Raw genomic sequence first — 16,572 nt, 5'->3', positions numbered from 1 at the left:
CTTTATTGAGTTTATTTTATACGGAATACCGTTAGGGCCATCGTTGTTACACATTAAAATCCATCGGGCGACAGTGCGATAGTGAAATAGTACGATGGTGACAATGCCATAGCACGATGGCGACAATGCGATAACGCGATGGTACGATGGGGACAATGCGATAGTACGATGGCGACAATGCGACAACGCGATAAACAATGTCGACAATGCGATAGTCGTATCGTACTGTCGCCATCGTATCATCCTATTGTCACCATCGTACTATCGCATTGTCGCCATCGTATTATCGCGTTGACGTACTGTCGAAATCATATTATCGCATTGTCGCCATCGTACTGTCGCACTGTCGCTATCATATTGTCTCACTGTCGTCATCCTATTATCGCACTATCGCATTGTCACCATCGTACTATCGCAATGTCGCCATCGTATTGTCGCACTGTCGTCATCGTATTATCGCACTATTGCATTTTCGCATTGTCACCATCGTACTATCGCACTGTCGCCATCGTTCTGTCGCACTGTCGTCATCGTACTATCGCATTGTCGCGATCGTACTATCGCGTTGTCGCCATTGTACTATCGCATTGTCGCTATCGTACTATCGAGTTGTCGCCCTCTGGATTTTAATGTGTAACCACGATCTCACTAATGGTATTCCGTAATTTTTTTTAACGGGTGTTTTTTTCGAGTTACCATGCCATTACATGCGATGGTGTGTGATTTCAAACCGATAAAATGACAATTTTACAGCGGTTGATTATATAGGTAGATAGTTACACTCTATAATAACAAAAAGGAAATAACATATTTTGCAAGCGTTTTTCAATGAGTTATTTGTAATTCTACTAAACAAAATGGAAGGTAAGAAACGTATTTGCATTAATGTTGATTTTGGCAAAATTTTTATGGAGATTGAAATATTGTTTTACTTTTTAAAATGTGTTTGATTTATATAAATTACAATCAGCTAATTTTCTTTTACTATTGTTTTTTTATTGTTTCTGAACTTAGTGTCTTTATAACGGTTAAACCCCAATTCTTAGCATTCACCATTTTGTTTATCAGGCGAGCTTAACATATTATTACATGACTCACTAATATCCATTAGCCTATATTCTATAGAATGCTGTATATGTAATTTTGCATACAAGAATTAATTCATACAAAAGCTAGTGTTCAATTCTAAAAAATTATCGTATTATACAAAGCACATACAAAAAAAGTGTGATCACTTTATTCAAAATTGATTATTTATTAACACAGATGCGGGGGGGGGGCTTAATTATTGTTGAAAATTTAACATTTAATGCATATGTGATGTACATAAATAATACATATGACAGTATAATAATTTTCTTCATTCCGATATATTATTTGGTTTGTTCCGTCTTTTCGATGTAAATAATCATTTGAAGCGTTGCAACAACTGATATCAAAGGAACTTGTTCACATTTTGTTAAAACGATGATTTTCAAAATAATTGTCACAATTTCAAAAATCTATTTTGACGTTTTTTTAAATAAGCGAAATTACACCCCTTACCAAGACAACTATCATATATAATTGTTAATTATGGTTAATAAATATATTATCAATATACGCAAACGGTAGAATAATATCGCGTTTCAAACGTTTTTCCTCGATTTTTTGGGAAATATGAGTGTTACACATAGGATCTGGCACGAGTTGTCATATCATACCATATTTCATTAAACGAGTCCAGGAATTTTGTAAGTAAGCGAGCCTTTGTCGAGCTGACTAACGAGTTTTCTGGATGAGTTTAATACAATATGGTATGATATGACAAGGAGTGTTTGATCTTTTTTATCACACACTTTTAAATGAGCAAATTGAATAAATATTTACGCAAACATAATGATATATCCCGAATGTTGTTTACATTTCGTGACGTCATTTGACGTTGAAACGTCATTTCAGAAAATAACAAAATGCGATTGGTCAATCGAACGAAAACTAAGCCAATAAAGACGCTTAAAAAAGTATAGTACACACGTGTATGATAAAAATATTCTTAATGGTTATATTACACGGAAAACAGGGTATGGCATGCAACAAAATAGTTTATGTTTCACCAGTATATGGGCAGTGCTTTGTGAAAAGGGGGTTAAATGCATGTGCGTTAAGTGTCGTCCCAGATTAGCATGTGCATTACGAACAGGCTAATCAGGGACGACACTTTTCGCGTTTATGTTATTTTTCGTTTAAAGAAAGTCTCTTATTAGCAAAATTCAAGTTTATGCGGAAAGTGTCGTCCCTGAAAAGCATGTGCTCTAATCTGGGACGACACTTTACGCACATGCATTAAACCCCGCTTTACAGAGCACGGCTCATATATTTATGCGTGGCGCAGAGGTAACATAACCTTTTTGATAGTACAGTTGTTGGTACACGCGTTTCTCACCAAGGCGACCCGGGTTGAATCCCTGATCCCAGCTTATATGAGCTTGGTTGGAGTTCATTATAAGTTATTATAAATTAAATTTATAACGGACAAAATGGGTTTCCTACGGGTACTTATGCTCCCCAATACAGCCAAGACCACGCCGACATTAAATATCTTTCAGTAGAAAATCAGTTAGCTGTAAATTGCAGCTAATTCAAAATATCATCAGATCATTATTGTGTCTAGTAAATTAATAAGGGAGGAGTCAAGAGACACATTCCGGATCCTCACATAATGGAGTCTCAAGCGCTGAAAGACCTAACACACTTGTAAACACACACACTCAACGCAATTATAAGGGATACGCATTTGCTTTTAGAGGTCACGGGTTCGAATGCAATAGTGTAAACTTCATTTTGCTACTATTCACATTATGTTAGACAGTAAAAACATTGTATATTTGTTAGTTTGAATATTCCATGTCATTTCTTTAAATACGAAATTCTGCGAAAAGATTTCTTTAAGGATAGTGTCGTTTGTCTATCAAATAATGCATTTACGTTATTATTTTATTTATTTGAACAATTGTATTCAAATAATAATGGTACAAACCTCCTTAAAAAAATCGCCCTTAAATCATCTGTATGTTATCAACTTCCCATCCCGATTTGTGTACGTCCATAAATTGCACTTGTTGATTGCATGCACCTTTACATCCTGATTTGTATGTACATACATGTAAGTATGATAAAGGCTGACCTCTGTATTTGATTTCGATTCTATCTGTCTAATAACTTTCTTGCATTTCATTCCTGTTTCGCTTGTTTGTCTCCAAAGCATATATGTGTTATTTATTATTGGACTTTGTTGATTTGAGGCAAGATTTTCATCAGAATCGATATGTATGTGCATTAATTTTGACAATTCTACAATTTGTTACAAGGAAGTGCGCACATACACTTCGCTACAAACTTTATCTATATGCGCATTATATTGGAGGAAGAAAAGTAATCAGCATAATTTATTCTCATATGCGAACACATTTTGTTACATAACTACATTAATATTGAAATGCAAAATGCACACGTGTACAAATATACGATACGTACATGTATATACGTGAAGGCAAAAAGAAGCCACAGTGATTTAAAAAAATAATGCTTAAAATATGTTTTTCCTCAGAATAGATCAATACTATTTGTTCGCGTGTAACCTATAGCACGTTTTTGCATTGAGAACTTACTTCTTCATCGTGTTTTAGTTCTATTGATAAAATACGAAACATATAAAGCAAGAATATTGCAAAGTGATGATTTTTTAAATTGAATATCCTGATCTAACTGATTAAAAGTAACTCATGTCTTACAAAACATATTAACGAAACAAAATGGCCGACACAATAAGCGTACTTTAATTGCGATACGAGTAGTCTTCAAGCAACATTCATGCATGCATTTATAGAAACTATGCATAATATTTACATTATGCTCTATAATTATCAGATTTTGACGACAACGATAACCAGAAGACCATCCCGTTGATGGAAGACGGATGTGTACCTACTCTTAACACTCCTGTCGACACCGGAACGGAGAAGATCCCTGGGATAATATGTAAAGATTTATATATATAAGCTTGCCCCCGTTCGATACTTGCTATAATCCGACAAAAACACATCAACAATTATAGTGCACGCAGAACACTTCTATGTACACTGTATTTGCTTCACGTAAGACGTCAAGTGCATTCCAGCTTGTATTATTCAACAACAGTATAGCACCGCAAGACAACCATGGCGGCTATGTCGCAGACATCATTTCCACATAAAGAATGAGTCATGAAATAGCAGACATTGGTTATAATATTAAGGCATAGCCATGAATTGATTTAAATAAGCGATTGGTTGCGTCTATCTCTATAGTTCTTTACATGAGATTGCTGTTCCGACTATGTATTGCGAAATTGAGTTCGACTGGAAGACATTGCACTTTTAGCTTAATTGCGAGTTCTTCATGCTATTGCGGCTGTTGTTGATGCAGAGTATATATTGATATTGCTGTTTTAACTGCTGTTTACCCTACCATTTCAGACGATGTTGATTATACTAATGAGCTGCCACCTGAGCTACCAACCAGATACACTCCCAAAATGAAACCCGAATCCCCGGAACACACAGATTCGAAACATAAAGGCAAGCCGCAAGACGACCAAGCATATAAGGATCTGTTACATTCAGATTCAAACCATAAACGCGAGCAAAGTATTAGATGTTTCTAAATGTTTTACGTTGATAATTTTATAACGATATGTCTACGACCCGCTGGATAGATATATATCAGTCAAATAAAAAATTGTCTTCAAACGATCTTTATCATTGATATTTTTCCTGATAAAATTGATTTCATTTATTTTACTTGATATACACCTATTTGTATCAAGAACAAGAAATATCATTGCCTAGTATTTTAGAGATAAAAAAAGCAAACATGGCTGACTACATTTGTGTTTAACATGAGGATCGAAAGATCCTTGTAAGAAGCTCATTTCAAGATTTTCTCCCATGGCCTTCAACAGGGCTTTTCTGCATTTGTTTTGAGCTGTCGCACCAAAGTTCTTTGCAATAAGTTTTACATAAGTGCCTCACGTTAATTTATTCTAATTTTCAGCAGAGATGGAAAACAAACCCGCGCATGCGCATGCTAAGAAACGTTCAAACCCACTTGCGGTGAGGTCGCCTTTGGCCCTATCTGTAGATTTCAGCGATGAGAAAATTCCCGCACTTCCTGCTCGAAGGCGTCTGTCGCAGCCAACCATTATGCCTTTTGGTAAACAAGGTGTGATATCCAAAACGGTTACCATTTAGAGATAGTTGAGCCTGAAATAATTTGCATTCACGTACACAAAGTTGTGTGTATTGTGTATGTATTTTGCAATAAAGTTAAGCGCCATAATTGCCAGGTTTTTATTAATCTTTTAAGCGGTGTTATTTATTCGTGTTAAAATAAACCTATTTATGTAAGTTATGGCACGCAATAACAGCATATGCTAAGCAAATTGTCACTTAAGACAATACTGTCCATTAAAAGGTGCTTCGTCCTTTTTAAGGTAAATATTTCGAGTAATGATGCGAAAAAACTAACTCTCAACGTATTCATTTCCCCTATATTTGGTTGTTGAGAAAGCATTTTGCTATAACATTAAATTGTCCCACGTGCGTGTGAGTTAATAAATGTTTATATGGATTGACATGTGGATTAAAACAACTTACACTTTATTTAACAACTGTAAAATGAACAAAACCCGACCCTCTATTAAAGCAGCTAATACCATGCTTTCTGTATGTTGCAAAACAACTTTTCAACTTTTTCAGCGTCGGAAGCGTATGTCAACACGTCAGTTTGCCAGGTAACAGTTCGTCCGTTCAAGTGGAAGAGTTCGGATCGAGCCGAAAATGACGTCAATATTAACGCCAATACATACGAATCCGTTGGAACAGAAAAATGCGTGTTGTCGGTTGCCCATGATGACTTAAAGTATGTTGACAGATTGTTGAATATTGGACGGTGTAACCGTTTGCGATCGATGATATTTAAGATGATCTTTCAAATGGCATTATCTTAAGTATGAGAATTATAAGAAAATATAATTTTGATAACAACATAAACACCAACAACAGTAATATAAATGAATATTCATTTATATTAGTAATAAGAAAATAATAATTATAATAATTATTATTATTATTATTATAATAAACAAGAATAGAAAAAATAGCAATAATAGTACGTATATGAATTATATTGCTTGCTGCTGTTGCTTAAAATTTTTAAGTGAGAATAATAAGGATTATTGTGTTCTTTCTTCAATTTTTAAGATCTGTCGCGCCTGGAAAAACAAACGAAAGCAAAATAATTTCTAATGATGATGGTCATATGAATAAAGATGAAAAAATAAAATCCGCCAACATCGAGAGAATAAACGACTTAACAATTAATGAAATTGGCGACATGTTGAGGCTTTTAAAGCTTAAAGAATGCGTAGACATTTTCAAAGAAAATTATGTGGACGGAGCCATCTTGACAAGTCTCGAACGTGATGATTTGGTGAATGAGTTAGGGATGAAGAAAATTCCGGCGACGATACTTTTTATGTACATAACTACAAGCCACATCCCAAAGTGATGCCATAGATGGTTTTCTCGAGAATGCGTTGTTCATGTTGTAAACGGCAAATAAATAAAGTGATTTTCGTTTATTTCTTTGGCTACGGGTAATCTTGATATCGGAATTAAATTGTAGCATTAAATATTACACACAAGTTTGTATATGTATAAACAATTATTGCAGCAAATGGCATATTTTTTCCAGAAGATTCACATCAATAGTTTTAGCCTTTAAATAACGTTTCCATCGGCCAATATCGTTTGAACTTGATTGGATTGAATACATTTGTATACCACGAACTGAGATTTCACTAAGAATTGTGTTACGCTATTAACAAACTTCGATGGGAAGTAAATATCGATTTTCATTTGGTTGATGGGGTGCTTCAATTTTTGTTATGTTATCCGCAACTTTATCTTAGTATATAACTAGTATCTACGTGTTTAACTATAGATTCCCCACGAGCACAATTACTTTGGTGTCTTCAAATTATGTTTTTTTGGTTAAATAAAAAGTTTTTGGCGCAATCGGCTATAAATACGATTCCATTCTCGGATAATAAAACGTTTTATATTTATTTAGATAGGCTTATTAAATCCAGTCACGTGTTTGATAACTTCTAATCTCTGATACGTAGGTTAATTTCAAGTTTGCTTTTGATTGTATTAAGTACCCTGACGACCCTGCACCATTAGTATTGGCGTCGCACTGAAGTGCGGCGACTAGTATGTAATACGTTTTATTTCCGCTTATGGAAGGAGAAGTTATTTTACGGATCAACGTATACATTTTTGTTGTCAGAATATCTTGAATAGTGGTGATTTTTTGTGTAAATTAGTGTAAATAAGTACTGCATTTGTGCCTGTTACATTTGCTACAACATTTATTGCCAATAATGCAAAGCTAATACTTTTAATTAATAAAATATCACAGGGACTGGGCAAATACGCGAACCGGTGAAACTTTCTGGTTTTGTATAAAAACAAAACATAATCAAAATATATTTAATTTGTGGTTTTTCTAACAATAGCGCATACTTTTGCTGTTCGAGTTTTGGTTAACGCGTATTTTCTTCAATTTTACAAGACCACAGCGATTACACGGTTTATTGCTTTATTGATAACCGTTACACTACAGCCACTTATTAATATCTTAGTTAGAAGGTGATTTTTCAAGCGGTTCCGTAGTGGTTACACGCTCGCTTCAAATGTGAGAGGCCCAAGATTCGAGCCCCAGTAGAATCAAATTATTTATTTGTGTTCTATTTTAACTTTTTTTTGATGTAGACATTTTAGAAAAAATAAATATGCTGTTTTATTGTAACCATTTTTTGTTATTATTATTATGCCCATGAAATATATGTGTGAGAGGGTGGGGGGGGGGGTCGTAAACACATTTAACGTTTACAGTGTTTTCATATCAATGAGTACTCAAACCCTATCGTAAATGAGCAACGTAAGAATAAGTTCAGAATCATCTCCCCTTGAAGTTGAGAAAAATATGAAATTACGCTTACAAGATGAAGCAAATTTTTTAAAACCAGTTCTTTTCCATTAATGAAAACTGCACACAGATGCCAGTAAAAAAAAGGAAACCAATGTAAATAAAATAAACTATGAAATATTCATAGATAATGGTTATTTTGGGGTTATAACACAGTATCATAGATAATGGTTATTTGGGGGTTATAACACAAAATCATAGATAATGGTTATACCAGTATCTTTTTCTATTTTGTTTAAAATAATCGGCCAATATATTAATATTTACAGTAGAAAAAAATCGTTCCATGTTACTTCATTGAGTGCCTTTTACACTGAAATTCCCGACGCCCTTTGATGCTTTGCATCAATACTTATCTTGTACATGTTTATTTAATGTATCCAATGTAGCTCTTGTATTGTGTTTATTTCCATTGATGAATTGGTACACATAGCAGTATATTACGAAATGATAACACAAAATGTTCAATATTTGCGAAATAAGAAAAAATTATCTGACCAAATAATAAACCAAATCCATTAACAGGCACTCGGCATTAGTTGCTACCAATAATATATATATTAAAAAGTGTTCACTTTGTTTAATTCTGATAGTATGTTATTGTATGAGATGTGCAATTACAATGTAAATAACTGTCCCACCGAATTATGCACGCTTTTAATGTATTTTCATATTTGCCAGATCGATTCTAGTAAATGTTTGTGCAAGTTCGTTGTTTGATTACCGCGTCACGGTAGACTTAGGCGAACAGGCTTTGATTTATTTTTTTCGTATGAAGTCTTCTGCGTTGTTTCATACCAAGATTTTGCAAATCGGTTGAACATGGATGGGGAAGAGAGCTTCGGCATTGGCTGGTGTGACGAAATCGGCATTTCAAGGGTCGTAGTCACATACCTTTATATATCTATAGATAAAAAAATTATTTCGACTAACTTTTTTGTTTTGATATATTTGTATAACAAATACACAATTTTGAGGAATTTTGGAGGGGAAAGCAGCTTGTGGTGAGAGGCAGCAGAATGGAGTTTAGTAAATATTTGTAAGAAAAACAGGTAACTAATTCATATATAAAAATTGCCATGTGTCGGGCATGTTTCGGTTTATTTTGTTGATGAAAATTATTGTGTTGCTCCTTACATCACGACTATTTTCAATCATATACATATGAACATATGACAGAGGTAGTCATTCTGAATAATATACTAAAGGTGTAAATGTTCCAATTTATAAAAACGTGTTGTATATCAGGTTTAAGACTTCTGAGGTATAACATAAAAGTACTGTCGATGCTCTAAACGGTGTCTTTGGATTAACAGGCTATCGCCGTAAACATTAAACATCAAGGCTATTGTTCTACGTCTGCACTTATTAATAATCTAAGTGCTATTGCACAATTTAACGGAAACAACAAACATCACAAATATGTGAATCGTTTTGCTTTTGTATCGATTTATTTTCATCATAATTCCAAAACTAAACATACTTTAATTTTGAATTAACGTCCGTAGTGCAGTTTGAATTTATTTTTTGAAGATTTGAAAAAAGGGCAAATGTCAATTTTAAAATATGTTAAAAAGTCCCTTTAACGCACAGAATGAGGGGGCTCTGAAGATGTGTGAAAAGCTTTAATCGCTGCTTACTAGAGTTCCATGTGATACATAAAAGCCATTGATGCAAAGCACCGAAGGCTTATGATAGTTCATATTGTGACACAGATAAACAACGTACGTGATGATCGTATCTTCAAACAAAATGTTTAATACTAGTAATGTAAGTTGTGTTTGCATTCAAGCATTACTTTAAACATACCCATTAAAATGATATTGAAATTGCCACAATGATCCAACAATTAAACCAATATGAACTGTCTTCCAACCAACTTTAGAACCATTATATATCAACACAGAGTTTTCTTCGGCAAATAATAAAATACATATATTTGATTTAATAAAACAACTGACACTCTGTACTAAGTGAAAGTGTAGAACTGCAAATATTTCTTAAACTGATGGGCTTTAATTTAACCTTTTTGCATTTGAACTGAAATCAAACATGGAATTTTTTGTTAAAAACAACATAGTGAATAAAGCAAATAACGGAACTATATAGAAACCAGCACATAATTTATGCAGATTGTAAAATCAATAAATGAATGAGTATATACCAACATTGTTTTAGTTATTACTAGCAAGAACAAATTAGGAAATCAACCAATATCCCTACTATACACACAATGCAAATTCAAGTTAAAGTAAGATGTTATATAGTTTCGTTATTTCGATGATTGATACCTGATAAAAAGTGTAAACCATTTTGTCTTATAATGCTAACAAACAATGGAAACATATGATGCCGTAAAATTTGATAAGAGTTTACAATGTTTGTTTATGACATTTGCAATAGAAGTACCGTACTTGTAACAAATTCTGCAAAAAAATCTTAAAACGTTACTGGAAATAATAAGAGGAATCTTATTATTTTTTTATTTGAGTGTAATTTGGTGTAATGTTTCAAGAACATGTAGAACATTTAACCAAAATACAGTTCCGGTAATTTCACTGTTGGTTGCGTCTATTCATTTGACAATATCACGTGAAATACTTTCATTTAAGAGCCCTACACAGTGGAGATTACATGTTTGGTTCACCGTTCAAGGGCGGTAACCTTCTTGTAACCATGTGTATACGTTCGTTATGGACTTGTGTGTCTAGTCTAGATTGTCATGCGTCTTACTATTGGGCAATATGCCACTCGTCACACACACATCACGTCGTAGTTGTGTTTAAACTGATGCAACTTGGTTTTGATTTAATTGTTTAAATTCTAAGAGATAAAATGCATTTTAAGAAATTTGTATTGAGTCTTCTCTTTTAACAGTTTATTTCATACAGATCTATACCGATATTGCGCCGGTTTAAAAATGCATCAATACAAACTTTTATAATGGATATATTAATATTCAACGGGAAGTCAAGTTGCCATGTTGGTGTTTCATTATTATTCAATATTATCAAATTAAGTTTAAAATAATAACGACATTGTATGTCGTTATGTCAAATGAAACCATCGACTTTTATTATATGCATCATTAATCGGAGCAACATGAATACTTATTAGCTAAACAGCCTGCTGTCGAGTTATAATGTATGATGACATGTATATTTAAAATGTGTAAAATGTCATTGAATGAACAATGATTGCTCATAAAAATGCGTCGTGCAAAAAACAACATTATAACACACTACTTCAACTGATAAAAAAAGTACAGCGGAATACAAAAAAGAATGTGTCTCTATAAACAAAGAATTCACAAAGGGAACCGTACTTGTTGACAAAAGTAAAATTATAAAACCGCAGAACCATGATTCTACGACTCACCCCCTGTACGTCGATAATCCAAACTGAGTAGGATAATTCAAACTGAACAAAACAATGGCGACAAAAATAAAGAATCCAGTCATGTTTTTCTTAGAACACGTTTATTTAAGGTAAGTTGTGACATAATAAACGTTTCTTGTTTATAAAATGTTATTTGCCGGAAACAATGCGCTAATAAACCCATAACAATTAAAAACAATTACGTCGAAATAAAATGAATATGTTTGAAAATCTGTGAAAAGTAAACGAAATGGTCGAAAGTTTAAGGCCCAAAACAATTATAATCGAATGTTTTTAATGTTTTAATGCTTGGACTTATTTATTAACCTTTCATATATGTATGTAAAAAAAATTGATTGGCGTAAATGTTTGCAAACGCAATATATTCGTATTTGTTTGGGACAGGAATATACAAATTGGATAATGACCTTGTTGATAGATATATGTTATATTGGAATGTAACCGAATGTAACCGGTAGCCAGTCTATTATATGTTGTATATGGTTTATGTCCCTTTTGTACTCTTCATAATAAAGTAATCAACATGGTAGCAGCGTAGTGGGAATTTTCTCGCCAGAAAACAGAAGAATAGACACTGTTTCCGACCTTCGATCGAATATTGATCAACGCAAGAAGAAAGATGGCAGAATCGTCATTCAGACTGCCTAGTTTGCTGAACGTCACCGACGGCAATTTGACGGAGAACTTCAAGAAGTGGAAGCGGGAATTCGAAGTCTACATGACGGCAACCGGATCTGACAAAAAGGACGCTAAGGTGCGTGTCGCAATACTCTGCACTGTGCAGGACCAAATATCCTTGACATATATGATCAGGCAACGTGAGAAGACCCGGATCACAAAAACGATCCCGTCAAGGTCCTACAAATGATAGTATTCTATTGTAACCCCCGCTAAAATGAAGTTCTTGAATCGCACAGATTCTGGTCAACGCCTGTCCAAGAGCCATTTGACAATTCCTTAACAGAGTGAAGAAAACGAGCCTCAACCTGAAACTTCAAGGACACTGACAGAATGATCCGTGATAAGATAGTATTTACCACATCAGGTAAATTACAAAAACTATTATTAAGAGAAGACGAGCTTGAGTTAAACAAAGCGGTCAAATTATGTCGAGCATATAAACAATCATTGAAACATGTCCAGGAAATAAGAGACAAAGATGTAAACAAAGTACAGCAAAGTACAGCGAGACCAAAAAAGAACACTGTGCGAAACAAAACAAGCTACCAACCACAGCCGCAATCACAGCCGTGCAATTACTGCGGTAATCTCCATGCGCCGAAAAACGAAGAATGTCCTGCATGGGGCAAGAAATTTTCCAAATGCGGACACATGAATCATTTCCAAGCTAAATGCAGAACTTCCGTTCACATGGTCCAAGATGAAAATGCTGAACTTGAAAGTGATGAATTCTGGTTAGCACAATTTGACTCTAGAACCCGAGTAATAGCTACAATGGTAGTAAATGACTGTAATGTGAAGTTTCAAGTCGACACAGGTGCTGAGATCAACACGATTAACCAGAAATTTGTGAGAAAATCACCGGTCAAAGGTAACGCGTCTACACTAAGAATGTGGAACAAACGACGATGAAACCACTTGGTGAAGTGACACTGCCTGTAAAAAATCCAAACACTGACGATATTTATGATGTCAGATTCATCGTTGTCCCGAACGACTTCCAGAACCTGTAAGGGTTGAAAACGGTGCAAGAAATGAACCTGATAAACATTAACACAGATGCCTTTGTGGGGAAAGTTGAAAAAGATCTTGGTGATCTAGGTGAAGCTAAGCTCTACGTAGAAGAAGATGCCAAACCAGTTGTTTTGCCAGCACGAAAGATACCAATCGCCATCCAAGGCCAAGTGAAACAAGAACTTGACAAGCTTGTAGAAAGAGGTATTTTTGTTCCAGTCGAAGAGTCTACTGAATGGGTGAACCAGATGGCCGTGGTACGAAAATCTTCAGGGAGCCTGCGTATCTGCTTAGACCCCCAACCTCTAAACAAAGTGCTGAAAAGAGAGCGGTACATACTTACCACATTTGATGATGTCTTGCGAAATCTCAACCAGGCAAAGTTGTTCACCAAAATGGATGTCAAAGAAGCATTCTGGCATGTGCGATTAGATGAAGAGTCGAGCAAGCTCACAACGATGATAACCCCTTTTGGACGATTCCGATGGTCAATATTACCATTTGGGCTATGTGTATCAAGTGAGATCTTTGCGAGAAAGCTAAACGAAGCTTTGAACGGTTTCGAAGGCATTTTTGTGATCGCAGATGATATCATCGTTGTTGGCTGCAGTGAAACAGAACAATCAGCAAAGTCGGACAATGACCGCAAACTGAAATCACTTGCAAAACGATGCTCAGAACAGAATATTTATCTGAATGAAGAAAAAACAAAGGTCGGAAAAGAAGTGATCTTCCATGGACACAGGATAACAGACAAAGGTGTTTTGCCAGATGAGAACAAAGTGAAAGCCATCCAAAACATGCTGAAGCCGAAAAATGTCACAGAGGTTCGACAACTCTGCAGACTAGTGCAATACATGAGCACATTTCTACCTGATTTTGCATCGACCATGGAGCCCATTCGTCAAATAACGCGTAAAGATGCCAAGTGGGAATGGACAAATGAGTGTGACGAAAGCTTAGAAAAAGTGAAAGCGCAAATCACGAGCTCCTCTGTTTTGGCGTACTTTGATCCTGAAAAAATAGCCGTGCTGTAAGTGGACTTATCGCAACACGGACTGGGTGCATGTCTTCTGCAGGATGGACATCCTGTGGAATTCGCCTCGCGTGCTCTAATCCCCGCTGAGCGAAAATGAGCGCAAATCGAAAAAGAAGCACAAGCAATTCTATATGGACTGACACAATTTGACCAATACACCTTTGGAATCAAAGTAGTAGTGCAGAACGATCATAAACCATTAGAGACTATTTTGAAAAAGCCTTTGGGACAAGCGCGAAAACGACTATAAGATATAATTATGAAACTCCTGAGGTATGACATCGAGTTCCAGTTTGTGAAGGGTTCAGGTCTCATGATCGCGGATGCTCTGAGTCGTGCATACCCAGAATCAAAGGAAAATGAAACTGCAGATCGGTTGGACATTCGAAATGTCAAAAATGGTGCATTCGACCAGTTTCCAGATGCAAGAATTCTGGAAATTAGACGTGCAACAGAAGACGATTCGTCAATGCAAGAGCTTCAGCACTTGATAATCACTGGATGGCCGAAAAAAAGTGACATTAGTGCTGAACTCGGACAATATCACCCTCTCAGATATACTCTCAGTGTGCAAGATGGAGTGATCTTCAAAGGTGAAGCAATAGTTATTCCAAAAAGCCTGAGAAAAGAAATGCTGCACAAAGCACATCTAGGTTATGATAGTATGGACAGAAGAGCCCGCGAAACGATCTTCTGGCCGGTTTTAAGAGCAGAAATGAAAGAGTTCACGAAAAAATGTGTACAGTGTGAGGACAGAAAACCTCCCCCTCAACAGGAAAAGTTGAAACAACATAGTGATGGACTACGACCTTGGGACAAGGTCGGATCGGACTTGTTCCAAATACAGAACAGATTATACCTCGTCGTCGTAGACTACCACTCAAGCTTCATCGAAGTGGATTTTCTGACAGCTGCAACCAGTCAGCAAGTGATTGACAAAATGAAGAAACACTTTGCTAGATTCGGATTCCCAGAGAACTGATAACCGACGGTGGACCCCAGTATAGTCCACAGAATTCCGTAACTTTACACAGAAGTGGGGTATAAAGCATCACATCACGTCGCCCCTCCACTCATAATCGAATGGTAAAGCTGAAAGTACTGTGAAAGCCATGAAGACACTGATCATTAAGTGCCACGAGTCGCGTACGGACCCGCTGGAGGCGATCCTGGAGCAACGAAACACCCCTCGTACCGACACCAAGAGGAGTCCAGCTGAGATGATGATGAATCGAAAGCTTCGCCCCATGGAACCTTCGCGCGTGAAAGCAGAGCCAAGTTGTGAATCGCGAGTGAATCGTGGGAAATCTGTGAAAAAATGGTTCAATCAAAAAGCGCACGATCAACTAAAAGTAAAAATCGGTCAATCAGTGTATTTCCATAAGCAGAGCAAAAAGCCCTGGCAGAAAGGCATAGTTGAAAATATCAATGATGATCGATATATTGTGCGTAGTGAAGAAAGTGGGCTGTATGCCAGAAATCGTGTTCATATCCGTCCGACAAAAGTCGAAGTGCAGATTCGCGAGCAATCTCCGCCTCGTTATGGCGATATGCATTCTGAAACTCGTAATCAAAGCGCGCCAAAGACGCATGAAACTACTCGTATGACTGCAACATCTTCAGCAGGCAACACGACAGCAGCCTCTGAATCAGAACCAACAGCAGCTTCGGAATCCGGCCCGAGCAGATACAACCTAAGGCCCCGCGGAAACATTCAAATACCCCAGTATCTTGAGGGTTTTGTGTGAAATCAATGAATAGTTTTCATATGTCTGAGACTGAAGATTAGATTTAAGGAAAGAGATTTTAGCTACCAGCTTGATAATTTGATCAGCGTTTTAGAATGTAAAGAAATGACAAACTGAACATGTTTAATTCTAGTAAAGTTAGTAAAATACAAACTGTTTGAACATTTGTAATTCTAGTCAAGTTTGTAAAAGTTTATATTTTTAGACTGTTCTAAGAGTGATTACTATTGTTAAGTGATCTTAGTTTTATAAGTTAAGACTATTTTCAGAGCTAAAACTATTGTCTTGATCATTTAAATTGATATTGTTAATGGATCTTAATAATATTGTTTTTAAAGAAAGAGAGATGTTGATAGATATATGTTATATTGGCATGTAACCGAATGTAACCGGTAGCCAGTCTATTATTTGTTGTATAAGGTTTATGTCCCTTTTGTACTCTTCATATAAAAGTAATCAACATACCTAACTAGTGTATGGATAATTCCAAACTAACATTAGGAAGTCGATGGATAATGACCAAACTGCAAGATGTCTTTATGTAAAGATATACGTAAAATGACCACTATTGTAAAATAGTTCAAGATTTTAAAACAGCATTTTAGCACATTGTTAACA

At 35.6% G+C, this 16,572-nt stretch overlaps 2 protein-coding genes across 3 annotated transcripts; both read left to right on the top strand.

The window, feature by feature from the left end:
* The first annotated feature begins 707 nt into the window (after positions 1–707).
* Positions 708–6,655, top strand: LOC127858214 (uncharacterized). 2 transcript variants are annotated; one of them, XM_052395194.1, is made up of 6 exons: positions 708–864; positions 3,910–4,020; positions 4,497–4,598; positions 5,077–5,241; positions 5,778–5,940; positions 6,282–6,655. In XM_052395194.1, exons 1-6 carry the CDS (start codon positions 858–860, stop codon positions 6,586–6,588), a joined length of 855 nt encoding a protein of 284 aa, XP_052251154.1. In that variant the 5' UTR covers positions 708–857; the 3' UTR covers positions 6,589–6,655. The 2 variants fall into 2 exon arrangements, with proteins under 2 accessions (XP_052251154.1, XP_052251153.1); XM_052395193.1 differs by having other exon boundaries at positions 4,497–4,667; positions 5,074–5,241.
* Positions 6,656–14,465: 7,810 nt separating this feature from the next.
* LOC127857370 (uncharacterized) lies at positions 14,466–15,188 on the top strand. Its single transcript, XM_052393768.1, has one exon. It carries the CDS (start codon positions 14,466–14,468, stop codon positions 15,186–15,188), a length of 723 nt encoding a protein of 240 aa, XP_052249728.1.
* The last annotated feature ends 1,384 nt before the right edge of the window (positions 15,189–16,572 follow it).

The sequence above is a fragment of the Dreissena polymorpha genome, chromosome 14, assembly GCF_020536995.1.
Source record: "Dreissena polymorpha isolate Duluth1 chromosome 14, UMN_Dpol_1.0, whole genome shotgun sequence".
Classification (NCBI taxonomy): domain Eukaryota; kingdom Metazoa; phylum Mollusca; class Bivalvia; order Myida; family Dreissenidae; genus Dreissena; species Dreissena polymorpha.
This window is presented reverse-complemented; position numbering and strand designations above follow the sequence as displayed.